The sequence below is a fragment of the Pelodiscus sinensis genome, chromosome 18 (assembly GCF_052426305.1).
Source record: "Pelodiscus sinensis isolate ZL-2025 chromosome 18, ASM5242630v1, whole genome shotgun sequence".
Lineage (NCBI taxonomy): Eukaryota > Metazoa > Chordata > Testudines > Trionychidae > Pelodiscus > Pelodiscus sinensis.
Window position 1 is genome coordinate 31,627,263 of NC_143069.1, and position 26,905 is coordinate 31,654,167.

General features: G+C 59.4%; 2 protein-coding genes across 2 annotated transcripts; both read left to right on the forward strand.

Moving 5' to 3' along the window:
• Window positions 1-618: 618 nt before the first annotated feature.
• On the forward strand, window positions 619-12,044 carry LOC142825588 (immunoglobulin superfamily member 1-like). Its single transcript, XM_089770442.1, has 7 exons — window positions 619-1,669; window positions 2,758-2,793; window positions 3,072-3,344; window positions 7,138-7,323; window positions 8,410-9,057; window positions 10,855-10,926; window positions 11,914-12,044. The coding sequence occupies exons 1-7, from the start codon at window positions 1,639-1,641 to the stop codon at window positions 12,042-12,044; spliced, it is 1,377 nt and encodes a 458-aa protein (XP_089626568.1). The 5' UTR covers window positions 619-1,638.
• Window positions 12,045-17,946: 5,902 nt separating this feature from the next.
• On the forward strand, window positions 17,947-26,660 carry LOC142825591 (uncharacterized). Its single transcript, XM_089770443.1, has 8 exons — window positions 17,947-17,977; window positions 18,030-18,158; window positions 20,903-21,052; window positions 22,013-22,129; window positions 22,571-22,598; window positions 22,765-22,796; window positions 23,056-23,093; window positions 23,359-26,660. The coding sequence occupies exons 1-8, from the start codon at window positions 17,947-17,949 to the stop codon at window positions 23,620-23,622; spliced, it is 789 nt and encodes a 262-aa protein (XP_089626569.1). The 3' UTR covers window positions 23,623-26,660.
• The last annotated feature ends 245 nt before the right edge of the window (window positions 26,661-26,905 follow it).

The window sequence follows — 26,905 nt, forward strand, 5'->3', positions numbered from 1 at the left end:
CACCATCCTTTAATTGCATGATCTATGTGCTTATATGGGTCATACAATATTGTGGGTTTGTGGAGAGGGCAAAGTCAGTGCGAATTGCTTAAAGAGAGGGCTACTGACAGCCCCAAACTGGGGGTCCTCCTCTATAAAGCATAAGAACATAAGAACGGCCAGACTGGGTCAGACCAAAGATCCATGCAGCCCAGTGTCCTATCTGCCCACAGTGGCCAGTGCCAGATGCCCCAGAGGGAGTGAACACAACTGATCCTTCTCCTGTCATCCATTTCCAGACAAACAGAGGCTAGGGTCACCATTGATTGACCTCATTGCCATGAATCTATCTAGCTCTTTTTTAAGGTAAAAAAGTCCTAGTCTTCACCACATCCCCTGGCGAGGAGTTCCACAGGTTGACTGAGCGCTGCGCAAAGAAAAACTTCTTTTTTTTGTTCTAAACCTGCTGCCTCTTCATTTCATCTGGTGACCCCTAGTTCTTATGTTACGAGAACAAGTAAATAACTTTTCCTTATTCGCTTTGTCCACACCAGTCGTGATTGTATAGACCTCTCTCCTATCCCCCCTCAGTCTTCTCTTTTCTAAGCTGAAAAGTCCAAGTCTTTGAAATCTCTTTTCACACAGGACCCGTTCCAATCCCCTCGTCATTTTTGTGACCCTTTTCTGAACCTTTTCCAATGCCAAGAGGTCTGTTTTTGAGATGAGGCGCCCACGTCCATACGCAGGATTCAAGATGTGGGAGTACCTTGGTTTTATATAGAGGCAATGATTCTTAATGATTCCTAACATCCTGTTTGCTTTTTTGACGGCCGCTGCCCACTGAGTGGATGTTTTCAGAGAACCGTCCACGATGACTCCAAGATCTTTCTCTCTTGTTGCACAAGAACGTTCACAGCAAAGTTCTTCCAGCGTGGACTGGCAGCACCTGAGGTGCATTGTCAGTCAAGAGCTGCTCCTCACTTGGCCAGCCGCCCTTTCACACTAGGTGGGCGACGCCGGTGATCATCTCCCAGGAGCGAACATCTGACCTACAAGTACAGAGCCAAGACTCCTAACTTCAAGTCCAAACCTGACAGATGCACATGAGCCGTGTACACAGAACCGGCGAATCGCGAGCTTCCGAGAGACGCCTCACGCGACGCACTTAGCACAAGAGTCGGCGCAAGCGCGGAACGGGGGGTGCAACAACGGTTTGTGTGTTCCCATCACAACCCAGTGATGTCACAGGTCGCTGGCTGCTTGAACCCGGCATGTCACGGGGGAAGGGGATCTGCACGGAGCTAGCGACCAAACCCAGAGATCTCCTGGCTCCCGGCCCACCTGCCCCGAGTCTGCAGGGCACACAGAGCGTGAGCTCTCCTCACCCCCGCACAGAGACTCGGCGAAGCTACGAGCTACGTGACGCGGGGCCAGGCTGGCGGTCCCAGGGCTGCCTGGGTGTCACAGGGACTGCTGCTTATTTTGCCTCCAACAGATTTGGCCGGCAAATTAGAGACAAGAAGTGTGGGATGCAGGAAGGAATGAGCCATCCCCGGCTTCCTGGAGGTGCAGCCACCAGCCGAGTTCCTCATTCGGGGCTCAGTGGAGCCGGGCACCAGGGCGTTGGTGGCAGCGCTGAGGGGACCCTCACTGCTCATCATGGCATCTGCTCTCAGCATCCTCTTCCTCGGTGAGTACTGGAGATACCCAGAGTGTGTGCCCATGGGGGGGGTCTGAGACCAGGGCGTGTGCCCATGGAGGGGGGGAGGGAATCTGAGACCAGGGCGTGTGCCCATGGGGGGGGGATCTGAGACCAGGGCGTGTGCCCATGGGGGGGTCTGAGACCAGGGCATGTGCCCATGGGGGGGCCTGAGACCAGGGCGTGTGCCCATGGAGGGGGGGAGGGAATCTGAGACCAGGGCGTGTGCCCATGGGGGGGGGATCTGAGACCAGGGCGTGTGCCCATGGGGGGGGGATCTGAGACCAGGGCGTGTGCCCATGGGGGGTCTGAGACCAGGGCGTGTGCCCATGGGGGGGTCTGAGACCAGGGCATGTGCCCATGGGGGGGTCTGAGACCAGGGCATGTGCCCATGGGGAGGTCTGAGACCAGGGCATGTGCCCATGGGGGGGTCTGAGACCAGGGCGTGTGCCCATGGGGGGGTCTGAGACCAGGGCATGTGCCCATGGGGGGGTCTGAGACCAGGGCATGTGCCCATGGGGAGGTCTGAGACCAGGGCATGTGCCCATGGGGGGGGGGGTCTGAGACCAGGGTGTAGGGCAGGGGTAGACAAGACCTGGGTGAGATGCCGAGGGCCGCACTCTGCCATGACCTTAGTGGCAGGTGCAGGTCTGGGATGGAGGCTGGATGCCAGAGGGAGGCGGGGGCAGGAGATTGGGGGCCCATGTGTGGGAAGGGGTGTGGGTGCAAGAGGGAGGGGCAGAGGGTTGGAGGGAGGGAAGGGCTGGGATTCCAGGAGCAGGCTCTGACTGGGAGGCGTTTACCCAGGTGGCTCCCGGCCAGCAGCCCAGCCAGTCCCTCAGGCTTCCTGCCTGCCCCACCCCGCTCAGAGCGGCCGGCTGCGGGGCCATGTGCTGCTCTGAGCACTGTAAGCAGCAGTGGAGGGGGGGGGGGTGCGCCCTGGGCTGCCTGTGCTGGGTCAGGGCAGCTTGCGAAGCCCGTCCCCCCTCTCCGGCTCGCAGCGTTCACACACCGAAGGGCCCTGGCGCGGGAGCCACTTGCTCAGGGCTCTGGCCCCTAACGACCCGTCTCCTCCCCAGGCTGCTGGCTGGCGGGGCAGAGCGGGGCGCGGGGAGGTGAGTATCTCTGGGGCTGGGGAGACTTGATTGTGAAGGGGGGGAAGAGCTGAACCATCCCCCAAACCTCAGTTCAATCTCCTTGTCAGGGCAGTCGGGGGTGACTCCGGTTTGACCCGGGGGCTGAGATCGGACCCAGCCCGCTGGGCCCCGTGGGGGCAGGGAGGTGTCTGTGACCCTGGCGCTGCCCCTGGGCCTGGGTGCGAGGGGCCGGTCACAGACACACGGGGGGGGGGCTGGGCTCTCCCCAGCTCACTCCTATTTCTGTGTGAGTGCAGAGCCCCGAGTCTCCATCTCCGCCAGCCCCGGCGAGGTGATCGCCCCGGGGGGAGCCCTCACCATCCGCTGCTGCTGCCGGTTCGGGGGCCGTTTATTTCTGTATAAAGACGGAGCCGAATTCCGGGAGCTGTATCCCGCCGGGGACGGGGGCGAATTCACCATCCGCAGCGCCAGGCAGGAAGACGCAGGGAGCTACAGCTGCGAGTCCCGCGCCGGATGGTGGCTGTTCCAGTGGGCGTACGACTCCGACACCCTACACATCAGTGTAGCAGGTGAGGGGCCCGGCCCGGCGCCCCCACCCCGCGCTGGGGGGTCAAGGGGGCACTCGGGCCAGGTGCTGCCGTCAGCCCAGCAGGGGGCGGGCGCCGTGACCGTGCCGGGGTCTGTCTCACGGCCTGTCCCTTTCCCACTGCAGAGACCTACTACCCCAAACCCTCCATCTCCCTGCGCCCCCACCCCCGGCTGGGCCCTCAGGGGGTCGAGGTCCTGACGGGACGCTCAGAGGTGGGCTCTGTCCTTGCCCGGACAGGGAGCGGGCACCGAGCCGCTGGGGGGTCCCCAGACAAGCGGCCACAGCAGCCGCTGCAGATTCAGGGCTGAAGGAGGCAGGGATCCCTGCCCCGGGCGGAGCTGCAGGTCAGAGGGTCTTTCCCAATGGGCTGCTCCCCCAGACTTGTCCTTTGGGGACACACAGGAGTCAGGTCCAGGGGCTGCCCAGCCATCCCCAGCCCTGAACACACTCCCCCCCCCCCGGGCAGTTATAGCTCCTGGAGGGCGAGGGGTGGGGTGGGAGAAGGATTCGTGTGGGGGGGGGGGGGCAGGGGGTTGTTAGGGACTTAGGAAGCCCCCCCCATGCAGACAGTGGTCTACCCCAAGCCTGTCCCATTCAGCCCTGTCCCCACATCCCCCCATCCCCTTGTGTCCCTGCAACCCCTGTCCCCAGACTCAATGCTGTCACCCCACACTCTGCATTCAGAACCCCAGTGTGTGACCCCCCAGCAGCCCTGTGGGCCCCTCCCTGTCCCAGCCTGGCTCCATGGGCAGGTGCTGTCAGGGTGCTACTTTGCACTTGTGCTTCCCTGCAGCCCAGGGCAGGCCTGGAAATCCCCCCCCCCCCAATACAGAAGTGCTGCAGTTCCGCCTCTCGCCACCAGAGGGCGTGGAAAGGCCGCGGAGCTGCCGGCTGCTCTGGTGCCATAGCGGCCTCTGGCGGGGGAAGGCGGAACTGCAGCACCGCCAGGCCAACGTGTCTTTTCTGCGGAGTAAAACCAGAGTCCTAGAATCCCAGGGCGGGCAGAGACCTCAGGAGTCACCGAGTCCAGCCCCTGCCCAAGGCAGGACCAACCCCGACTCAATCAGCCCAGCCAGGGCTTCCTCAAGCCGGGACTTAAACACCTCTAGGGATGGAGATTCCACCCCTCCCTGGGGAACCCGTCCCAGTGCTTCACCACCCGCCTAGGGAAAGAGTTTTTCCTAATGTCCAACCTAGACCTTCCCCACTGCAACGTGAGCCCATTGCTCCTTGTTCTGCCATCTGCCCCCACTGAGAACAGCCTCTCTCCAGCCTCTTCCATAGCAGTTCCTTCAGGGCTGCCCTCCAACCCCCCCATTCTTCTCTTCTGCAGACTAAACAAACCCAGATCCCTCAGCCTCTCCTCGCAGGTCATGCGCTCCAGCCCCCTCATCATTTCAGTCACCCTCTGCTGGACTCTCTCCAATGTGTCCCCATCCTTTCCGTAGCGGGGGTCCCAGAACTGGATGCAAGACTCCAAGGCTGCGTCTAGACTGGCAAGCGCAAAAACTTGCCAGCTGTCTACGCTGGCCGCTTGATTTTGCGCAAAAGCACTGACGTTCTACTGGCCGAAATCAGTGCTTCTTGTGCAAATGCTTTGACGTTCCCGTTCGGGCAAAAGCCCTCTTCCGGAAATGTTTTTGCGCAAGAGGTCCAGTGGAGACAGCTAAAACGTGTTTTGCGCAAACAAGCCCCGATGGCGAAAATGGCGATCGGGGCTTTCTTGCGCAAAACCGCGTCTAGATTGGCACGGACGCTTTTCCACAAAAAGTGCTTTTGCTGAAAAGCGTCCATGCCAATCTAGACGCTTTTTTCCGCAAATGCTTTTAACTGAAAAACGTTTCCATTAAAAGCATTTGCGGAAAATCGTGCCAGTCTAGATGTAGCCCAAGTGTGGCCTCACCAGTGCCGAAAAACGGGAAATAACGACTTCTCTAGATCTGCTGGAAATGCTTCTCCTAATGCACCCTAATTTGCCATTAGCCTTCTTGGCTACAAGGGCCCACTGTTGGCTCATATCCAGCTTCTCATCCACTGTAATCCCCAGGTACTTTTCTGCCAAACTGCTACTTAGCCCATCGGTCCCCAGCCTGTAACAATGCTTGGGATCTTCCGTCCCAAGGGCAGGACTCTGCACTTGTCCTTGTTGAACCTCATCCGATTTCTTTTGGCCCAATCCTCCAATGTGTCTAGGTCACTTGGGACCCCACCCCTGCCCTCCAACGTATCTATGTCTCCCCCAGCTTAGTGTCATCCACAAACCTGCTGAGGGTATAATGACCTCACCCAGATCATTAATAAAGATGTTGAACAAAACCGGCCCTAGAACCGAATCTTGGGGCACTCCGCTAGAAACTGATCGCCGGCCAGACATCGAGCCATTGATCACTACTTGTTAGGCCGGACAATCTAGCCAGCTTTCTATCCACCTTACAGTCCATTTCTCCCATCCATACTCCCTTAACTTGCTAGCAAGAATATTGTGGGAGACCGTATCGAAAGCTTTGCTAAAGTCCAGGTATATCACCCTCTGACTTCCCCACGTCCACAGAGCCAATTACCTCATCACAGAAGCTAATCAGGTTGGTCAGGCAGGACTTGCCCTTGGTGACGCCATGTTGACTATTCCTGATCGCTTTCCCCTCTTCCAAGTGCTTCAGAATGGATTCCTTGAGGATCCCCTCCAGGACTTTTTCCAGGGACTGAGGTGAGGCTGACTGGTCTGTAGTTCCCTGGATCGTCCTTCTTCCGTTTTTTAAAGATGGGCACTTACGTTTGCCTTTTCCCAATCCTCCGGGATCTCCCGATCTCCACCAGTTTTCTGAGATAACGGCCAAAGGCTCTGCAATGACATCTGCCAACTCCCTCAGCACCCTCGGATGTACTAAATCCGGGCCCATGGATTTGTGTATTTAGCTTTTCTAAATAGCGCCTAACCTGTTCTTGCAGGTTAAGTGAATTCTGCGCGTCCTGGGGCTGCCAACCCTCCAGGACTGGCCTAGGGGGTCCAGATTGCCCCAGGATTAACAGGCAGTGGGGGCAGGGCGGTGTCTGTGACCCCGGCGCTGTCCCTGGGGGGGTGCGAGGGGCCGGTCCCAGACACACGGGGAGGGGTTGGGCCTGCCCAGCTCACTCCTGTCCCTGTGTGAACACAGAGCTCCCTGCGCCCAGACCCTCCATCTCCGTCAGCCCCAGCTGTCCGTGGTGGTGCCGGGGCAGGAGGCTGTGGCTGTGTAAAGATGGAGTCGGAATCCGGGAGCTGGACGTTGCTGGGGCCGGGGCTGAATTCCCCATCCCCAGCGCCGGGCGGGGGGACGCAGGGAGCTACAGCTGCCGATCCCGCTCCACATCGGAGCCGCCCGACTGTTCGGAGCCCAGTGACGTCGCCTGGGTCTTTGTAGCAGGTGGGGGGCCTGGCCTGGCACCCCCACTCCCAGCCCTACAGCCTGCCAGACCCCCAGGGGGTCTCCGGGCCCAGCTGAGGGGACCCCTGGCCAGGGAGCGGGACAGTCTCTCTGGGGGGCTCCCAGCCCATGAGTTTGGGGGCTCATGAAGGGGGGACCCTGCCCCCAGGGGACTTTGGGGTGTCTCTAGACCTGCCTGTGCCCCCATTTCCCCTCGTATGAATGGGGGAGTCGCTTTGCAGCCCAGACAACTGACGCCGTAACAAACACCGGGTCATGGGGCGAGCGGCCCCGGCATGTCAGCCCCTCCCCCGGGGCTGGGTGCTCGGTCCCATCCCTCCCCCCCCAACGCTCGTTTCAATCCCACAGAGGGAACCGACCCGGCTGGGCCCCAGCAGCTGGATCCCCCCATGATGGCGCTGCAGGGAGAAGGTGAGCGGGAGAAATGGAGCAATTCACTCCCGGGCACAGGGCTCCCGCTCAGACGCCCTCGGGGCCATTCGGGCCTTTGGGGGGGGCCGGTCCCTGCACAGAACCGACGGGCTCAGCTCTTCTGTCTGGGGGGACGGACAGACCCTGGGGACGCCCGGCCGTGGGGCAGTGGGGATGTGGGGCCCTGGGAGCGCAGGGCGGTGGCCGGACGGGAGCACGTCTGGGGAGGGACGGACAGACGGACTCAGACTGTGTCTGCGTGAGACCTGGGCCCCAAATGCCGAATCCCGTGTGGTTCCCACCCCCCTGGGGAGCTCAGAGCCAGTCTGGGCTGGGGGAATTAGCGCCCGGGTGGGACCCAGCCCGTGGGGCAGCCAAGCTCCCCTGAGCTCTGTGGGGGCGGGGGGTTCCTCCCCCGCAGTAGGGACACCGTGCCCAGACAGGCCCGCAGGGACTCAGGGGGGAGTGGCCCCTGGCTGGGCAGGGACCGTCTATGGAGAGGGACCAGGGAAGAGCGTCAGAAAGGATGAAAGGTCTGGCAGAGATGACCTGTGGGGGCAGACGGAAAGGTTGGGTTTGTTTCGGTAGGAAAGAGCAGACTGAGAAGGGACATACTAGCCGTTTTCAAAGCTGTTCCAAGAAGGAGGGAGAGGAATGGTTCTACTCCGATGATAGTGTAACCCGCTAAGCGTGGAATATCGTCGAGCCTCATTTGCATAACTAACGAGCCGCCATTTTTGCGGAAGAGGCTCTTGAGCCCCCCAATACCCTCGGTGTTCCCCACAGGCACCTCTGCCCGGCCGTGCTGGGAGCCCATCCCCAGGGCGACACGGCTGCTGCCAGACACAGCCAGGCCCTGCTTACGGGGGGAGGCCGGGACATCACCCGCTCCCCCCCCAGCAGTACCTAGACCCAGCAGAACCTCTATAGGGGTGGGGGCATCCCCTGAGAACCCAGGGGGGAGGAAGGGGAGGGAATTGTGCACTGCCCGGGCGGGTGGGAGCGGGTGCTGTGCCAGGCTGGGTCGGGCCGCTTCCCCCTGCGGGAATTGAACCAGCGTCGGTTGGGGAGACTGGACAGCCTGGGCCACGTCCTGCCCCGACAGGGCCACTGGCACCGGGCAGGAGCCGAGCTGAATCGCCCACCCCTGAGAGCGGCTGGGGGGCGCAGAGCCAGCGTGTGAGCCCGGGGTGGGCAGGGAAACGTGAGCCTCACTGGGGGGTTGCAACACGTGTTTGTCTCAGGGCCCCTCCTGGGAGCCACTTGCTCAAAAGACCCAAAGTTGGGGCAGGAACCCGCAGGGTAGATCCCAATTCGCCCCGTGGCTACCGCGGGGGCGGGGCGGGGAGAGGAGGGCAGGGCTGGAGGGACCCTGGGGAGCTGGAGGAGTCGGGCTGGAAATCTCCTTTCCCCTCGTGGGTCTCACCCCGGCTGTGGCCGTGGGGCTGGGCCTGCACCCAGGGCCGGGCGAGGGGGAACCCGCTGGGCCCCAGACGGGCAGAGGGGGAAGCAGGCGGCCGCGGTTTGTGTCGCCCCCACTTAATGCCGGTTTGTTTGTGTGTCCAGAGGGGCCCCTCCCCAAACCCTCCATCTCCGCCAGCCCCGGGGGGGTGATCCCCGTGGGGGGACACGTCACCATCCGGTGCTGGACTGAGCAGTGGGGCTGGAGGTTCCTGCTCTACAAGGACGGGGATGGGAACTATCTGAAATACACAGACCCTGCCGGCTCTGAGGCTGAATTCCCCATCGCCAGTGCCAGGCGGGAAGACGGTGGGAACTACACCTGTCGCTATAGCAACAGGACAGGACCAGCTGCCTACTCGGCGCCCAGCGACCCCGTGCAGATCATGGTACAAGGTGAGGGGTTTGTGTTGCCCCCAATTAATGCTGGCTTGCTTGTGCATCCAGAGGGCCCCCCCAAACCTCCATCTCCGCCAGCCCCGGGGGGGTGATCCCCGTGGGGGGACACGTCACCATCCGGTGCTGGACTGAGCACCAGGCCGGGACGTTGCCCTCTCCAAGGATGGGGATGGGCCCTGTTCAAATCACAAAGACCCTGCTGGCTCCGCGGCTGAATTCCCCACCCCCAGCGCCCGGCAGGACGACGGGGGCAGCTACCGAACAGGCAGCTTCTCGGCGCCCAGCGCCCCAGTGCAGATCAGGGTCGCAGGTGAGGACCCTTCCCAGCCAGTCCCAGGCTCCCAGCAGGCGGGTGCCCAGCCCCTGACGCTTGGGTGAGGGGAGATCTTGGCCCCTGGGGGCCGGAGGGGCAGATCTCAGGGGATTCCCTGGATCCCAGCACAGACCCTGCCTCTGCCTCGTCGCTGACGCTCCAGGCTGGGGCCAGGGTCTGTCTCCTTCCCGCTGCAGAGCCCAGCTCCCCCAAACCTCCCTGCTCCTATTGGAGGATTTCCTTTGGGGGAGGCGTGAACACCCAGTGTGGGGGTCAGCGCCGGGGGCTGCAGTGTGTCCTGGACCAGGCGGGGGCCAGGCAGGCGGCGGGGGGGGGGGGGGCGGGCAGGGACTTCGCTGGGTGGAATTTCCCATCCCCACAGCGAGCGGGGCCGGCAGAGGCAGCTCCACCTGCTACTGTCACCCACTGGGAGCCGCACCCGGTGGGAGTCCAGTGACCCTGGAGTGGGGGTGGGGGGCAGAAGAGGGGGATGGCGCGACCTCCGACCTCCCAGCCCCATGTCCAGCAGGTCCTGTGTGTGGGAGGGCGTCTCTGCACCAATGTGTCACTCATGGGTGGGCGGGGGAAAGCCCAGCCCATTCCGTCTGAGGCCCCGCCCCTGGAGCCAAGCCCCGCCCACCCCAGCTGGATCCTCCAGGCCATTGGGAGGGGCGGGGCTGCTGAGCTGTAGCCCCACCCCCATCACTCCCCGGCGAGGGGGCGGGTACCAACTTGGGAAGGCTCCGCCTCCCCTTGCCTGCATTGCCCCCGCCCTGCAGATGCTCAGAGCCAGGCTCTGCCCTGCACCCAGGGACCAGCCGGGGGGAGCCCAGAGCTGAATTCACCCCCCACCCAGCTGGACACTGAAGCCAAAAAAAATGCTGGGTCCTGGGGCGAGCGGCCCCGTCGCTGGCACCGTGTCAGCCCCTCCCCCGGGGCCGGGTGCTCGGTCCCGTCCCTCCCCCCCCCCAACGCTCTTTTCAATCCCACAGAGAGAACAAACCCAATTCATCCCCCGGGCACAGGGCTCCCCCTGAGCTCTGTGGGGACGGGGGGCTCCTCCCCCGCAGTAGGGACACCGCGCCCAGACCGGCCCGCAGGGACTCAGGGGGGAGTGGCCCCCGGCTGGGCAGGGACCGTCCGTGTGTCCTGTGTCCGTACAGCACCGAGCACGCGGGGCAGCTGGCCCAGGACAGGGCTCCTGGCGACTGACACGAGTCGTTAGGGATTGTGGTTCCGGTTTCCATGGCGCCAGGCAGGGTCTGTGTCTGGCCGAGGGTCTGGCTGGGCCGATCCTCCCCGTCCTGAGATCCCGGGGGAGGAGCCGGAACGAATCCCCGGGTCCCGTCCTCTCCCCAGGGAAGTGGCTCAGCCCGGGGAGGAGCCGCCAGTGTCAGATGGGGGGGGGGGGTGTCTCTGGGTAAGTAGCCACAGACACGAGGGCTCCAGCTTTCTCACCCCCACCCCCCATTTCCCCACAGACGCTGGTTCTACTTCTGCAAAGGGAACCGGCCTGACTCTGCTGGAAACTACAGCAGCCCCGACCCAGCCAGGTACCGGGGCTGGGGGTAGGAAATCCCCCTGGCAACTCTAGAAACAGATTCATGCTGCAGGGGAGCCATGAACAGCTGCTGGGTGGGACGGGGCGAATCCCCCCAGCAAACGCCCTGTCTGGGCTGAGACCCACCCAGACTAATCCATATGCCGGAGGGGAGGGGGAGTGGTTCCTAGACAGGTGCAGGTTGGCTTGGCGAGTGCAAGTTGCAAGAGAGGTTCCCCCAGCACGGCCTCTGCCCTGGTGCCCCCCAGACTAGGGTGCTGAGCTGGAAACGGTCCCCAGAGAGCCCCCAGCACGGGGCACAGCTCAGAGCAAATCCCTCTGGGAGAAGGGGGCGGGGGATGGGGAGCCAGAGATAACGGTCCCGTGTATCCCGTCTGTCTGCCTGACTCTGCAGAGAGCCTGGGGGAAGGGCTCAGAAGCAGGGGTCCCCTCCGCATGGGGCTGCACAGCAGGGTGTTAACCCTGCGACCTTCCAACCCAGACAGACATGGAGTTAACACTTGTACCTCCCGTTCTCAGCAACATGTTCACTCTGGAACCTAGTGATGGCGAGTGGGAAGACCACCCGTCTCCTATAGAGGTCCTGCTGCCTCTGGCTGGGTCTGGGCATGCCCAGGGAGGGGGAAGTGAGTGACGTCCCAGCCTCCTGCACGATCTCGCTGTGTCTGGCAGCAGCTATGACGCCCCGGGGATGGACGTCCTGCAGAGTAGGCTGGGGAGAGGTGCCTGTGGGGAACGCAAAGAGGTCACTGGGGGACTCAGGGGTCAGGTCACCCACCCAGACACCCAGGGCAGCAGGAGGCTGCCTCCCCTGAGGAGTCTGGCCCAGGGGAGACCCCAGAGCCATGATACCTGGGAGATCCTCAGAGAGGGGCCAGGTTGGAGCAGCTGGACAGGACTTGGTGGCTCCATTTCTGGGGCTGTGCCAGCTGCCGATCTCCCCGTCCCAGCACCGAGTGACTCTCCCCTTCTCCCGCAGCAGCCCCATCAGTGCGCCTGGATTTCACCCATGGCAACATCGCCCGCCTGGGACTGGGTGCCGGGGTCCTTCTCGCCCTGGGGCTGATCCTGGCCGAGGCCTATTGGTGCCGCCAGAGGGGAGCGGCCTAGGTGAGGTGACCCCCCCCCCCCCGTCTGTGCCCCGTGCTCCCTTCAGGGGCTGGGCCCAGGGTGACAGGGGCCCCTCTAACCCGCCGTCTCTCTGTGCCCCCAGGAGCCTGGATCCGGCGTGCGGGGAAGAGACTCTCCTGGGGACGAGCTGCTTCCCCTCGGGGAGCTGAGTCCAGTGTCCCGCTCAGCTTTGCCGTCCGCGAGCCGAGTGAGTTTCACCTTGTGCGCCGATATTGAGGTCGCGGGCGCCTGTTCGGACGTGCGCTGCCTGGGGCGCAAGTTATTAGCCAATACCTGATGTACAGGGACATGATTTCAAGACAGCTATGGACGAAGGACCCTGGAACGGGGACACTCACACGGAGCCTGGCTTGGAACGTTCATTGAATGGGACGTCCAATTGGAAGAGCATTAACGTGCCCAATTTTCAGTAGCCAATGTCCTCTGTTTATAGCCCCTGCTAGACCCTCCCCCGGCTGGGCAACCTCCTCTGTTAAGTCCAGCTCCCCTTTCAAGGGACTGTTCATTGGCCTTTCTGAGCGAGGGTCGGATACACTCTCCTAGACAAGCGCTTAGTGAATATTTCTCTGCCGGCACGCTAGCTCTCAGGGCTCCATTTCAGCGTGGAGCAGAGGTGACGTCAACCCAGGATCATGGAATCCCAGGGGTGGAAGAGACCTCAGGAGTCATCGAGTCCAGCCCCCAGCCCAAAGCAGGACCAGAGGGAGAATTCTAGACAGTTCTTTTTATTTAGGACCGGTTAAAAGCCAACTTTGGAAATGCAGGTACCTGGAACGCTCGTCCTGCTCACAAGACACAAATCAGATTTCCCTTGATCGGCTGGTTTGATCCACTCAGAAGTGTTCTCCAAAGTGCAACTGTGTATTAATAACGATACTGACTCAGAAAGGGAGACAAATACTCTTCTTTGCTCTGTGCCAGAGTGCGCAGGCCCTTGGCTGCATTACTTCCAGGGATCAGCTCAACGACAAGAGTTTGTATTTGTCCACCGAGAACCCTGCGTTTGCACAGGAGGGTTCTTAAAGGAGTGTGTGTAAAGGGCAGCCCATATGGACAGGGAGTTCTAACGAATGTATTGCAGTTTTACATTTTAAAAAAATAAAGGAAGAAGCAAGCAGGCAGGAAAACAAAGGGCATTTAAGGCTTGTTCTGAAACTCCTTGAAGGTAACGAGAATCTTTCCATTAATTTCATGGGACGTTGACTCTGGTTCCTGAAACTGTTTGAAATCAATGGTTTAAGGAAATGATTGAACTAAAGAGAGTGACGCAGGATGGTCTTGGCTTCATGTTATGTCCCCTAACAAAGGGCAAGAACGTTCATGGTCCTCTTTTCTTTACAATGGATACCGAGTGACATCTCTATGCATTACGCAGGTGGCCCTGAGCTGCAGACAGCTGCTGTCCGATCGCTAGCTCCACGTTCTTCGGTGCAAAGCCTGGGGCTGAACAAGGCTGTGTTGGGTTGGGAAGGCCGGAAGCACAGAACCCTAGCTGTGGAGATGCTTGATCTGAATAAATCAGATCAGAAAACCCTCCGTTGAGGTTTGTCCCATAGTTATTCCTGGGCTCTGGCGTCTCCATTCCTCCCCCGGGTCACGGAGACAGCGACAGAGGCCAGAGGCAAAGCGGGTGTTTGAATGATCTAGGAGGCCGAGCGAGGCTCCCCAGAGACCAAACCGGCCAGACCATTAGTGGCGCGTAGTTCAGTCCCTCGTCTTTAAGAATCACTGCACTATTGTGGGGGGTGGGGGGCTCACCAGGGGGCACCTAGAATGTTGGGGGATCCAATGGGGCTGGCAGTGAGGGGGGGACGGACTTCACAATAAAGGCCAGGACCCCTGGAAACTTAAAGACCTGCCAAAGCATCCGCACTGCCACCCCCAACGCTGAACCCCGACTCCCCTTCTGAACCCAGCTCCCCTTCCCCTCCAGCCCCGCTCGCTGCCCCAGCGGCTCCAGCCACACACTTGGATTCCTGCTACGGGCTCCTGCTTGGGCCTCCCCTGCCGGGGGTGGGCGGGATAACGGAGCCCCTGTCGTCCCCCCGCTGTGGGTTCAGCCACAGAAGGCGAGGGACACGTTTCGGCAGCCGCACGACAACCTGGACCAATAAATGCCGAGGGGAGGGGCAGTTGGGAGAGAGAAAGAGGATTTAACTCAAACCAAGTGGCTGCTGGATAGAATATAAGGGCTGGGATGGGGCACCCCAGGATACGGGAGAAGCGGGGGAGCAGAAATCCATGACCTGATCTTGGGGTGTCATACATGAGCCCTCCTCAGTGCACAAAAGATGGAGGGGAAGGGCTATCCCTGCTTGTAGCCCTTGTGGGGGGTGCTTAGGGCCTTTGGGGGTTTTTTTCCCTGAGAATGTATGGGTGTTTATTTCTGTAACAATTAAAACTGGTAAGAACTGGAGAGAAAAAAAACAAGTTAAAAATCACCCAGAAAAGTTAGATGCCTGCAAGTCACTAGGGCCTGATGAAATGCATCCTAGAATACTCAAGGAGCTGATAGAGGAGGTATCTGAGCCTCTACCGATCATCTTTGGAAAATCTTGGGAGACGGGAGAGATTCCAGAAGTCTGGAAAAGGGCAAATCTAGTGCCCATTTATAAAAAGGGAAATAAGAACAACCCAGGAAACTACAGAGCAGTTAGTTTAACTTCTGTGCCAGGGAAGATAATGGAGCAAGTAATTAAGAAAATCATCTGTAAATACTTGGAAGGTGGCAAGGTGATAGGGAACAGCCAGCATGGCTTTGTAAAGAACAAATCATGTCAAACCAATCGGATAGCTTTCTTTAATAGGATAACAAGTCTTATAGATAAGGGAGAAGCGGTGGATGTGGGATACCTAGACTTTAGTAAGGTGTTTGATACGGTTTTGCATGATATTCTTATCAATCAACTAGGTAAATACAACTTAGATGGGGCTAATATAAGGTGCGTGCATCACTGGCTGGATAACCATACTCATAGAGTAGTTATTAATAGTTCACAATCATGCTGTGGTATAACAAGTGGGGTTCGGCAGGGGTCTGTTTTGGGACGGGCTCTGTTCACTATCTTCATCAATGATTTAGATATTGGCATAGAAAGTACGCTTATTAACTTTGCAGATGATATCAAGCTGGGAGGGGTTGCGACTGCTCTGGAGGATAGGGTCATAATTCAAATGATCTGGACAAATTGGAGGAATGGTCTGAGGTAAACAGGATGAAGTTTAATAAAGACAAATGCCAAGTTCTCCACTTAGGAAGGAACAGTCAGTTTCACACTTACAGAATGGGAAGCGACTGTCTAGGAAGGAGTACGGCAGAAAGGGACCTAGAGGTCATAGTGGACCACAAGCTGAATATGAGTCAGCAGTGTGATGCTGTTGCAAAAAAAGCAAACATGATTCTAGGCTGCATTCACAGGTGTGTTGTGAGCCAGACACGAGAAGTCATTCTTCCGTTCTACTCTGCGCTGGTTAGGCCTCAGTTGGAATAGTGTGTCCAGTTCTGGGCACCGCATTTCAAGAAGGATGTGGAGAAATTGGAGAGGGGCCAGAGAAGAGCAACAAGAATGATTAAAGGTCTAGAGAACATGACCTATGAGGGAAGGCTGAAATAATTGGGTTTGTTTAGTTTAGAAAAGAGAAGATTGAGGGGGGAGACTATAGCAGTTTTCAGGTATCTAAAAGGGTGTCATAAGGAGGAGGGTGAAAACTTGTTCATCTTGGCCTCTGAGGATAGAACAAGAAGCAATGGGCTTAAACTGCAGCAAGGGAGGTTTCGGTCAGACATTAAGAAAAGGTTCCTAACTGTCAGGGTGGTTAAACACTGGCATAAATTGCCCAGGTAGGTTGTGGAATCCCCATCTCTGAAGATATTTAAGAGTAGGTTAGAAAAATGTCTATCAGGGATGGTCAGACAGTATTTGGTCCTGCCATGAGAGCAGGGGACTGGACTCGATGACCTCTCGAGGTCCCTTCCAGTCCTAGTATTCTATGATTCTATGAAAAGAGTCTTAGTTAATTTCTGGGTAAATATCTGGATTTATTTTGGTGGGCAGGAGGAAAAGTGTTCAGTAGATTCCAGCTTTGAACTTCATTCATCAATGTGGTTTCCTGTAGAAGTGAAACAGAGCTCGAAACAGAATGCCCCCTCTGGGTCTACAGAAAAGAAATTGGAGCGGGTCCGGAGAAGAGCATCAAACAGGATGAAAGGCCTAGAAAACAGGAGCTTTGGAGGTGACTGAAAGAATCGAGCTTGTTTAGTTTGGAAAGGAGAAGACGGAGAGGGGACATGATCACGGTTTTCAAATACTTAAAAGGGTGTGACAAGGAGGAGGTAGAAAAATTGTTCTAGACCTTTGTTGAAAAGACGAGAAGCAAGGGGCTTAAATTGCAGCAAGGGAGGTTGAGGCTGGACATTAGGAAAAGCTTCCTGCCTGTCAGGGTGGTTCAACACTGGAATCAATTGCAGAGGGAGGTTGTGGAAACCCCATCCCTGGAGATATTGAAGAACCGGTTGGACAGATGATGGAGATGATCTAGCTGGTGCTTGGTCCTGCCGCAAGGGCAGGGGACTGGACTCGATGACCTCTCGAGGTCCCTGCCGGTAACAGGGTTCTATGAGTCTATGCACTGTCTGTCTGTCTGGTCAAGAACTCCTCCTACACAATAAGAGCTGAGACCACCACATTGGGCAGGCAGCCTCCCCTTAACAAACTTAAAGCAAAGTCAGGGGCTGGTTGTGCTAGGACAGTGGGAGGTGCCTGGAATGGGACTGAGGTTTCTCATAAGACCACAGAGAAAAGAGACAGAATCACCCGGCAGCAGAAAGGGGCTGGCTGGGGGCACCCGACCCCTGTCTGGGACTGTCCCAGCCCTGAACCTCCTCACCCCAGGCTCCTTTTAGGAAGGGTGGGGGCACTGTACCCCCCATTTGTGCAGGGACATCGCTGGCTGTTCTCCTTTCTCAGGGCGCGAGGGGAAAGTGCCCAGTTTCCTGCATTCCTCACTCTCGCTGGAGGCGCAGAGAGACAGATGAACCTGCACCTGCCCCAGCTGGGGGAAATGCCAAGCGGCTGTGGGGAGAGAGGGTCTGGGGTTGCCTTCTCCCCCCGGGGCAGCCTGCACCCCTGAGGTCTGGACATTTCCATTGTCTGCCCCACACAACACAAATTACTCCTTTGGACCTGGTCTGTTCAATTCACACCCTGGGAAAAGACCCTTAGAACCAGGGGTTATAGTGTAAAGCCGCCATCCCCGCTCAGGAATGGCGCAAGGGGCCGCAGACCTAGGTGTTCCCGATCGTGTCCCCTCCTTGCATGGTACCAGGGCTCCTGTCACACGTGGGCAGCTTTTCAGGCTGGGAGGGACGGCAGCAGAGTGAAATCCTCCAGAACCAGGAAATGCCACAGTGACCGATCTCAAACACCCTTAACTCTGCCCCTCATTCACATGCCAACCTTTACTTGCTGGATCACCTATTAATTTTTCCTGCGTGGGTCACCAGACACTGCCTGGAGATCGTGATTCGTGGAAGGGGGAAGAACATGGCCTGAGGTCTCCTGGCTCCCAGCCTGGGTTACTTTCCTCATGCTGGCAGGGTGCATTGGAGGGTGTCATGGCCCCTCCCCCACAGAAACACACACAAGATGGAGCTGCAGGAGGCCTGGCCAGGCTGACGGTCCCAAGGTTTGTGCAGAGACTTCTGCTTATTGCGACTGCCCTAGATGTATCCTGCAGATTAGGGTGAGAAGGACACAGGAAGAGACGAGACATCGTCACCTTCCTGTCGCTGCAGCCATCAGCTGAGCGCCATATTCGGGGCTGGGTGCAGCTGGGCACCGGGTGTGGGTGGCAGTGCAGAGGGGCCCCTCACCGCCCCGCCATGGCGTCTGTTCTCACCGTCCTCTTCCTCAGTGAGTATCGGGGACATCCAGAGCGTGGGCCCATGTGCTGGGTGGATCTGAGACCAGGGCGTGTGCCCATGGGGGGAAGGGGAGCTGAGATCTGTGGGATCCACTTGCTCTGGGATCTGGCCCCTAACAACCCATCTCTTTCCAGGCTGCTGGCTGGCCGGGCAGAGCGGGGCAGGGGAAGGTGAGTATCTGGGGGGCGCGGGGCACCTAGGAGAATTTCCCCAGGCAAGACGAGGGACCTGGGCTCCCTCCCACGGCCAGAGGCTGAGACCCCGCCCGGCTCATTACAGGGATGGGCACCACGGCGGGAGGATTTACCTGCACCCAAGCCCCTGCTCCCAGGAAACACCGAGTCAGGGCCCCACCGCTTGCTCAAATAGCACAAAAGTGGGGCAGAAACCCGCAGGGTAGATCCCAATTCGCCCCTTGGCTGCTGGGGGGCAGGGCTGGAGTGACCCTGGGGAGCTGGAGCAGTCAGGGGCTGGCAGAAGGGGAAGCAGGCGGCCACGGTTTGTGTCACCCCCTCTTAATGCCGGTTTGTTTGTGCATCCAGAGGGCCCTCCCCAAACACTCCATCTCCGCCAGCCCCGGGGGGTGATCCCCGTGGGGGGACACGTCACCATCCGGTGCTGGGCTGAGCACCAGGCCGGGACGTTGCCCTCTCCAAGGATGGGGATGGGCCCTGTACAAATCACAAAGACCCTGCTGGCTCCGCGGCTGAATTCCCCACCCCCAGCCAGGGACGACCCACAACATGTTGGCACCTGAGGCGGGGAGCTCAAATGATGCCCCCCCAGACTCCATTTTGTCCTGCGTCCCCTTCGTCCAGCCCAGCACTCCCCCATCTCCGTGCACGCAGAGCAGAGAGAATACACACGCACCAGCAGCAGACACAATTTTCCACACTCGGGGTCCTAGTGGGGCCCCCCACAGCCTGGCACCTCAGGCAGCCGCCTCAGTTCGCCTCATGGCAAGGCCGGCGCTGTCCCGGCAGGGTGACGGGGGCAGCTACACCTGTCGTTATAGCAACCGAACAGGCGGCATCTCGGCGCCCAGCGCCCCTGTGCAGATCAGGGTAGCAGGTCTGGGGCCTTTCCCAGCCCCCCCTCCAGCCAGTCCCAGGCTCCCAGCAGGTGCCCAGCCCCTGACCTTTGGGTGAGGGGAGATCTTGGCCCCTGGAGGTGGCTGGGGGCCGGAGGGGCAGATCTCCGGTGGTTCTGGGGATCCCAGGGCAGACCCTGACACTGACACTCCAGGCTGGGGCCGGGCGCGGTTGCCAGGCCGGGGTCTGTCTCATGCCCCTCAAAGCAGAGCCCAGCTCCCCCGAACCGCCCACCTCCCCGCGCCCCAATGGGAGAAGTTGCTCTGGGGGAGCTGTGAGCGCCTGGTGCGGGGGTCAGCGCCGGGGGCTGCAGTGTGTCCTGGACCGGGGGGGGGCCAGGCAGGCGGCGGGGGGGGGGGGCTGGGACTGAGCTGGGTGGAATTTCCCACCCCCAGAGCGAGCGGGGCCGGCAGAGGCAGCTCCACCTGCTACTGTCACCCACTGGGAGCCGCACCCGGTGGGAGTCCAGCGACCCTGGAGCGGGGGGGGGGGGGCAGGTGAGGGGCCCGGCGCGACCTCTGACCTCCCAGCCCCTCGTCCAGCGGGTCCTGTGTGTGGGAGGGCGTCTCTGCACCAACATGTCACTCATGGGCGGGGGTAGGGGAAGAAAGCCAGACCAAGCCCTGCCCCTTCTGTCTGAGGCCCCGCCCCTGGAGCCAAGCCCCGCCCACCCCAACCGGATCTCTACTGGCCATCGGGAGGGGCGGGGCTGCTGAGCTGTAGCCCCACCCTCATCACTCCCCGGCGAGGGGGCGGATACCCACTTGGGAAGGCTCCGCCTCCCCTTGCCTGCATTGCCCCCGCCCTGCGGATGCTCAGAGCCCGGCTCTGCCCTGCACCCAGGGACCAGCCGGGAGGGAGCCCAGAGCTGAATTCACCCCCCACCCAGCCGGACTCCGAAGCCGAAACAAACGCCGGGTCCTGGGGCGAGCGGCCCAGTCGCTGTGTCAGCCCCTCCCCCAACCCCTTCCGAGTGCGGGGCCCCATCCTGCCCCCACCCCAGCCCACGTGTGTTTCAATCCCACAGAGGGAACCGACCAGGCTGGGCCCCAGCAGCCGGATCCCCCCCACGACGCCGCCGCAGGGCCTTTGGAGGGGGCCGGTCCCTGCACAGAACCGACGGGCTCAGCTCTTCTGTCTGGGGGGACGGACAGACCCTGGGGACGCCCGGCCGAGGGGCAGTGGGGATGTGGGGCCCCGGGAGCGCAGGGTGGTGGCCGGACGGGAGCACGTCTGGGGAGGGACGGACAGACGGACTCAGACCGTGTCTGCGTGAGACCTGGGCCCCAAATGCCGAATCCCGTGTGGTTCCCGACCCCCCTGGGGAGCTCAGAGCCAGTCTGGGCTGGGGGAATTAGCGCCCGGGTGGGACCCAGCCCGTGGGGCAGCCAAGCTCCCCTGAGCTCTGTGGGGATGGGGGGCTCCTCCCCCGCAGTAGGGACACCGCGCCCAGACCGGCCCGCAGGGACTCAGGGGAGAGTGGCCCCCGGCTGGGCAGGGACCGTCCGTGTGTCCTGTGTCCGTACAGCACCGAGCACGCGGGGCAGCTGGCCCAGGACAGGGCTCCTGGCGACTGACACGAGTCGTTAGGGATTGTGGTTCCGGTTTCCACGGCGCCAGGCAGGGTCTGTGTCTGGCCGAGGGTCTGGCTGGGCCAATCCTCCCCGTCCTGAGATCCCAGGGGGATGAGCCGGCCCGAATCCCAGGGAAGCGGCTCAGCCAGGGGAGGAGCCGCCAGTGTCAGATGGGGGGGGGTCTCTGGGGGAGTAGCCACAGACACGAGGGCTCCAGATTTCTCACCCCACCCCCTCATTTCCCCACAGACGCTGGTTGTGGCTGTAATGGGAAAATCACCTCGACTTCAGTGGAAACTCTCTCAGCCCCTTCCCCCTGCGCGACAGACGCTGGTTCTACTCCTGCAAGGGGAACCGCCCCGACTCTGCTGGAAACTGCAGCAGCCCCGACCCAGCCAGGTACCGGGGCTGGGGGCAGGAAACCCCCCTGGTATCCCTAGAAACAGATTCATGTTGCGTGAGGAACTGATCCCTGGGGGAGCCATGAACAGCTGCTGGGTGGGACGGGGGCAGATCCCCCCAGCGAACGCCCCGTCTGGGCTGAGACCTGCCAGGACTCATTTCATATGCCGGGGTGGGGGGGGAAAGCTACTGGAGAGGTGCTGGGCAGGTCCCAAGAGAGGTTCCCCCAGCACAGCCCCTGCCCTGGTGCCCCCCAGACTAGGGTGCTGAGCTGCAAACGGGCGACACAGAGACAGCTATGTGGGGCACAGCTCAGGTCATATCCCCCTGGGATAAGGGGTGGGGGATGGAGAGCCGGGCGTAACTGTCCCATGTATCCCGTGTGTCTGCCTGACTCTGCAGAGAGCCTGGGGGAAGGGCTGAAAGCAGGGATCCCCTCCACGGCGGGCAGCCCAGCAGGGTGTTAACCTTACAACCTGGAGAGACATGGAGTTAACACTTGAACCTGCCATTCACAGCAGCATGTTCACTCTGGAACCTAGTGATGGCCAGTGGAAAGACAGCGCTGTTATGTCTTCCACTACTGATCGCTTCTGCAGGGCACGGTTCTCCCAACAATCCCAAAGGCCCTCCCCAGCCAAAAGCCCTTCCCCATTGCTATCCTCCCTCTCCAGTGATCCTTGTGCCAAATTCTCAGGACAGCGGCAGGACCCAGGGGTCCGGGTTGTGTGATCTGGGCCCAGCTGGCTTCACAGAGCATCTGTGGTACCTCCCCCCTCCCACCTCTTTACCCCTAGGACAGCCCCTGCCATTGGCAGTGAACGTCCCAACCACTCCTACCCAGAATCCCCTCTGCTCTTCCCCCTGCACCAGCCCCATTACTGTGGGTCCTGGAGGGGGCGGGGATGGGGCAGCAGGTGAAGAACCAGCCGATCACGGCCTCCTGCTGCTTCCCAGGTGGATCGGAATCAGATCTAAACAGCGCCATCGTCGCTGGGGTGATCGTGGGAGTCGCCGGCCTCCTCCTCCTCCTCCTCCTCCTCCTTCTCCTCTGCCGCAGATGCACCCGAGCCCGTGAGTGCGCCAGCGAGGGAAGGGTTAAACTCGCAGCTAAGCAGGCTTGGAGGGGAGACAGGCCGGGAACCCAGGGGTGGGGCAGGGGGCTCAGCAGGGGGCGTTGTCCCCTGGCTCTCAGCGCTGGTGCCATGGCCCTCGGGCAGCACTAGGGGGCGCTGTGCTGAACAGTGTGGGGCGGGGGGCTCCGTAGCGGGGGCGGGATGTCTGTGGGAGGGGCTGAGGGGGTCGGTATGGGGCACAGGGGTCTGTAGGGGGCGCTATGCAGCACGGGGTGGGGCTCAGACTGTCTCTCAGCAGCGAGAGGGATGGGGGCTCCCCTGACAGAGTGTGTGTTGGGGGGGGTGGACTCCCATCCCAGCTGCCCTGTGGGGCGGAGGGGCAGGGCTGGCACAGGGACCCGGGTCGACTTGTGGACAATTCTGCTTCGTGTCTCTGCAGGGGAGGGACCAGCATCGAGGCAGAGCAGGTGAGACCCCAGTTCTGCCCCCCCCCCATCTACCTGCCTCAGGACTCCTAGCTTCTCTCTCTGGCTCTGGGAGGAGTGGGGCCTAGTGGTTAGAGCCGGGGGGTTGGGGCTGGGAGCCAGGGCTCCTGGACTCTGTTACAGTCTCTCTCTTGCTCTCTTCCTACAGGGAATTGGAGGCTGCAACTGCAACTACAGTGTGTACGTTCGACAAGAGGGGGTGTCTGAGGGGCAGGGTGTCCCCTGGGGGCATGTTGATGTGGGATGCAGCCCTGGCTCGTTCTGCACGTTTGAGGATGACCCTGCCCTGCTTCGTGCCTCAGTTTCCCCATGGGGCTAGTGACCCAGCCCTACCCTGGTGTGCTGGGAGCAGGCAGGCTAGTTTGTGAAGGGCTCACATGGGGCTGCAGGGCTGGATCTTGGCCCAGCTCCTCACCAGGGGGGTGTCTCTGTTCCACAGATGCCCTCGTGGGTCAGGGAAAGCAGCAGGATGTCCTGGTAAGTGCCTCCCCTCACAAGCCCTGACAGCGAGTCAGATCCTGGCCCAGCTCCCCCAAACTCACCCTGAGCCCCCCAAACCTCTGTGTGTGTCTGAGCTTTGCAGGGGCCAGCGGGACTGCGTGGGGGCAGGTGCCAAGGGGGGGAGGGGCATTCCCTGATCTCTGCCGTGGGGCTCTGGGTGTCAGGGCCGGGTGCTTGTGTGTGTGTGTGTGTGTGTGTGCGTGTGCTGCTGTTGACACACACAGTGACTCTCCCCTCCTAGCCCCAGGAGCCCGACCCCGGCGCCGAGGGACTCACCTACACCGAGCTGGATCGCCAGGTGCTGCAGGCCAAGCAGGAGGCCCCGGCCCCTGCCCCCGAGCCCGTCCTGTATGCCACCGTCAGCAGGAGTCAGGGGGCCCCACCGCCACCCCCCTCACCTGAACCTGGGCGAGTCACCGAGACAACGGGGCAGGGAGCGCGGCCCCCAGGGAGTGACACAGCGACCCCCCCAGGAGAACAGGCTCAGCTTACGGTCTCTGCATAAACCCCCAGAAGTTGGTGCCGCCCCACCCAGCTGCACAGACCCACACCCTCGCCCTTGGACACATGCTTCAGCTTCCATCCCACGGGCACTCGCCCTGGTCTCAGACCCCCCCATGGGCACTTGCCCTGGTCTCAGATCCCCCCCACGGGCACACGCCCTGGTCTCAGATACCCCCCCCATGGGCACATGCCCTGGCTGCCTGCAATACCCACCAAGGAAGAGGATGGTGAGAGGAGATCCCAAAATGGGGCAGTGAGGGGCGCCACCAGCACCCTGGGTCCCAGCCCCACCCAACCCCAGATAAGGAGCCGAGATAGTGTTTTCAGCTACAGGAAGCCGACCCTATATCATCTCTTCCTGCCTCCATCCCGCCTTGTCGCTAATCTGCAGGCAAAATATCGTGTCGTCAAAACCGAGGAAAGCCTGAAACTGTCAGCCTGGCCCAGGGCCTTGCAGCTCCAGCTTGGCCTTGTCTCGGTGGAGAGGGAGGGGGGGGGTCTCCTTCATCCTGGGGAGGGCGCACCAGGCTGGGGGCTCAGAGACCACTGGTCAGATATTCAGGCTTTGACTGACCATTATTTCCATGAGGATTTTCCTTCTTTCCTTTTTTCCTTCCTTGATTCAGGCGGCTGGTGACTTATGTAAATAAAATTAATCCGTGATCATGTAATTAAGGAAGGTGTCATAAGGCATGTGAATGAGGGGGCAGAGTTAAGAGTGACTGGGAGACAGTAAGTGGCATTTCCTGGTTTTGGAGGCTTTGATTCTTCGCCATGAAGATTCCCCTCCCCCTTTCTTTCTTTCTTTCTTTCTTTCTTTCTTTCTTTCTTTCTTTCTTTCTTTCTTTCTTTCTTTCTTTCTTTCTTTCTTTCTTTCTTTCTTTCTTTCTTTCTTTCTTTCTTTCTTTCTTTCTTTCTAGATTCAAGTGGCTGGTGACTCATGTAAATACAATGACTCTGCAGTTAAACTAAGGTGTCAGGAGGCATGTTAGTGTGGGGCAGAGTTAAGGGTGTTTGGGAAACAGGAAGTGGGATTTCCTAGTTTGGAGGGTTTCAGCTGCCCGTGTGCGGCACGAGCCTTGGCCCAATGCAATAAGGAACTCCTGGATTTGCTGCCCCTTGTGCCGCAGCAGAGGGGGGATGGCGGCTTTACCCTGTAATGCCTGGTTCTAAGGGTCTTTTCTCAGCCTGGGAATTAAATCAGGCAGGTCCAAAAGAAAACGGGAGCAGGAGAAATTCCATCCTGTGCCCTCCACAGAGGTTACTATCTGGGAGAGACTCAGACACCATCCCATGCCCCCCACAGAGGCCCTCCCTCCGCCCGAGCTGCCAGTGGGTGTGTGGCCAGGCCCCTAGAGTGGGGAGTGACGCAGGCTGTGTTGGTGCAGCCACTGGCTAGTGGGCAGAAGGAAGCTGGGGGTTAGGGAGGTTTGACTCTGTCATAACCCAGAGTGCTGGCTTGGTGGCTAAGGGGTTAACCCTCCCTAGCCAGGTGAGTGGTTGGACAATAGTCATGGAAGTAGGAATTTCAAACTGGGACAAAGGAATTTTAGATTTCCCACCTTTGGCTCTGGGCAGCTGTCTCTCTAGATCAGTGGTTCCCAAACTTTTTGGCATCACGCCCCCCCTTTTTGATTTTTGAAACCCCCCCCCCCCCCCCCCAATAGCAGCAAAACTTGTTGAGCAAAAAAAAAAAAAAGGGACTGAAAGACTTGATGGGGGTAGGAGGCTAGGTCGCTTCATGCCCCCCCTGGAATTTCTTCACCCTCCCCAGGGGGTACACACCCCCAGTTTCGGAACCCATGCTCTAGATACTGAGGGAGACAGAAGACATGTCTCTCGCCAAGAAAAGACTTTTCACCATCTGTAAGTTGGGCAAAGTCTAGGTAAATCTGTTAGGTTTTATTGTTTTCTGGTTTGGGAATTTGGATCTGATGTCTGTGCTGTTAGAAATGGGTTTTTTATTCTCCCTTCTGTAAGTCCTGAGCCCATGGGAATCCCCCATGAGTTTATTAATTTGTGACTCTGACCATCCAGTCACCTTAGTTATGCTTGCAACGGTAGGATTGTTTTGGTAATAAAAGTTCTTTCTTTTTTATTATCCTGGTTTGGGCTCATTTCTGTGCCCTGGAAAATCTGTCTGTGGGTGTCTGCAGGCCTCTGACTAGGAGGCAGCTACCATGGACTGCAGTTGGTATTTTCTCTTTTCTTTCTCAAGCTCTTTGGGGAAAAGAGCTTGGGGTGTCCTGGGATTGGTTTCAAGTGTCCACCCCAGTTTGTGGGTTCAAAAGCACTTGATGGTGGCAGTGGATTTTTGTCCCTAAAATCTAGGTTTTTAGGATTTTGGGGGGAAGTTTTATACCAGAGCCTGGAAAGATCAGGTTTGGGGGTACTTTTGCAGCCCCCACTTCTGCATTCGTTGTGCCAGAGTGGGGATTAGCCTCAACAGACTGAGTTCAAGTTCAAGAAATACATAATAGAATTTTTTATTAATGTGCCTGCAAAAGGGAAGTCAAAGAAGATTTCACCTTCCAACATTATTGTAACGTAGTGGAGGCGGGCTGTCTCCTCTATAACCCAGTGTGCTATGGGGGTGTCTTGCTGGTTGCTGGGCTTGGGTAGTGGGTGACCTCCACTGGCGGCTATTTGTAGCACGGCCCAACAGGACAGCAGATGAGTCACTAGGCAAGGGGCTCCCAACCTGTCCGACAGGTCGCCTCCCAGGGAGAGAGACAAAGGGAGGAAGGTAGAGCCCAACCCTTGTCTGGGGGGCAGGGCTGGCGGAGAGTCAGTTTCTGTCTGGCATCATGGAGGAAGCAGCCTAAGCAAGGGGCTGGGATTTAGGGGCCCAGTCTCCCCCGTCTCAAGGGGGGCTGAGGCAACCTAGGCCTGGCCCTGGAACCAGATTACATCTGTGCTGTGCTGTATCCTGGAGAAGCAATAAACTCCCTCTAGTCTACTGGCTGGTGGAGTCTGTTCGTGCCTCTATGGGGGTACAGGAGTCAGGGAAACCCCAACGCGCCGTCACAATTATTCATTTTATAGAATAATTCCCATACCTAGAACATTTGAATCAGAAACTCCTACAGGTTCCATTACTCTTTTCAGTAACTCATTGGAATGATTTCGTGGTTTGGAACAGTAAACATTTTCTTTGTACTCAACTGATAGTTAAAGCGGCGACTTGATTTTAATTTTGTTAGCAACTATTTCTTACGACCTCTGCTCATAATGGTCATGACTTTTTCCCCAATGAAACCCACAAATAATCATTTAAACCTTTC

Coding starts and splice junctions, on each gene's coding strand:
- LOC142825588 (XM_089770442.1), top strand. CDS start 1,639: ATGGCATCTGCTCTCAGCATCCTCTTCCTCG. Junction 1,670..2,757: donor TCTCAGCATCCTCTTCCTCG/GTGAGTACTGGA, acceptor TCTCCTCCCCAG/GCTGCTGGCTGGCGGGGCAG. Junction 9,058..10,854: donor CGTGCAGATCATGGTACAAG/GTGAGGGGTTTG, acceptor ATTTCCCCACAG/ACGCTGGTTCTACTTCTGCA.
- LOC142825591 (XM_089770443.1), top strand. CDS start 17,947: ATGGCGTCTGTTCTCACCGTCCTCTTCCTCA. Junction 22,130..22,570: donor CCGCAGATGCACCCGAGCCC/GTGAGTGCGCCA, acceptor GTGTCTCTGCAG/GGGAGGGACCAGCATCGAGG. Junction 22,797..23,055: donor TGCAACTGCAACTACAGTGT/GTACGTTCGACA, acceptor TCTGTTCCACAG/ATGCCCTCGTGGGTCAGGGA.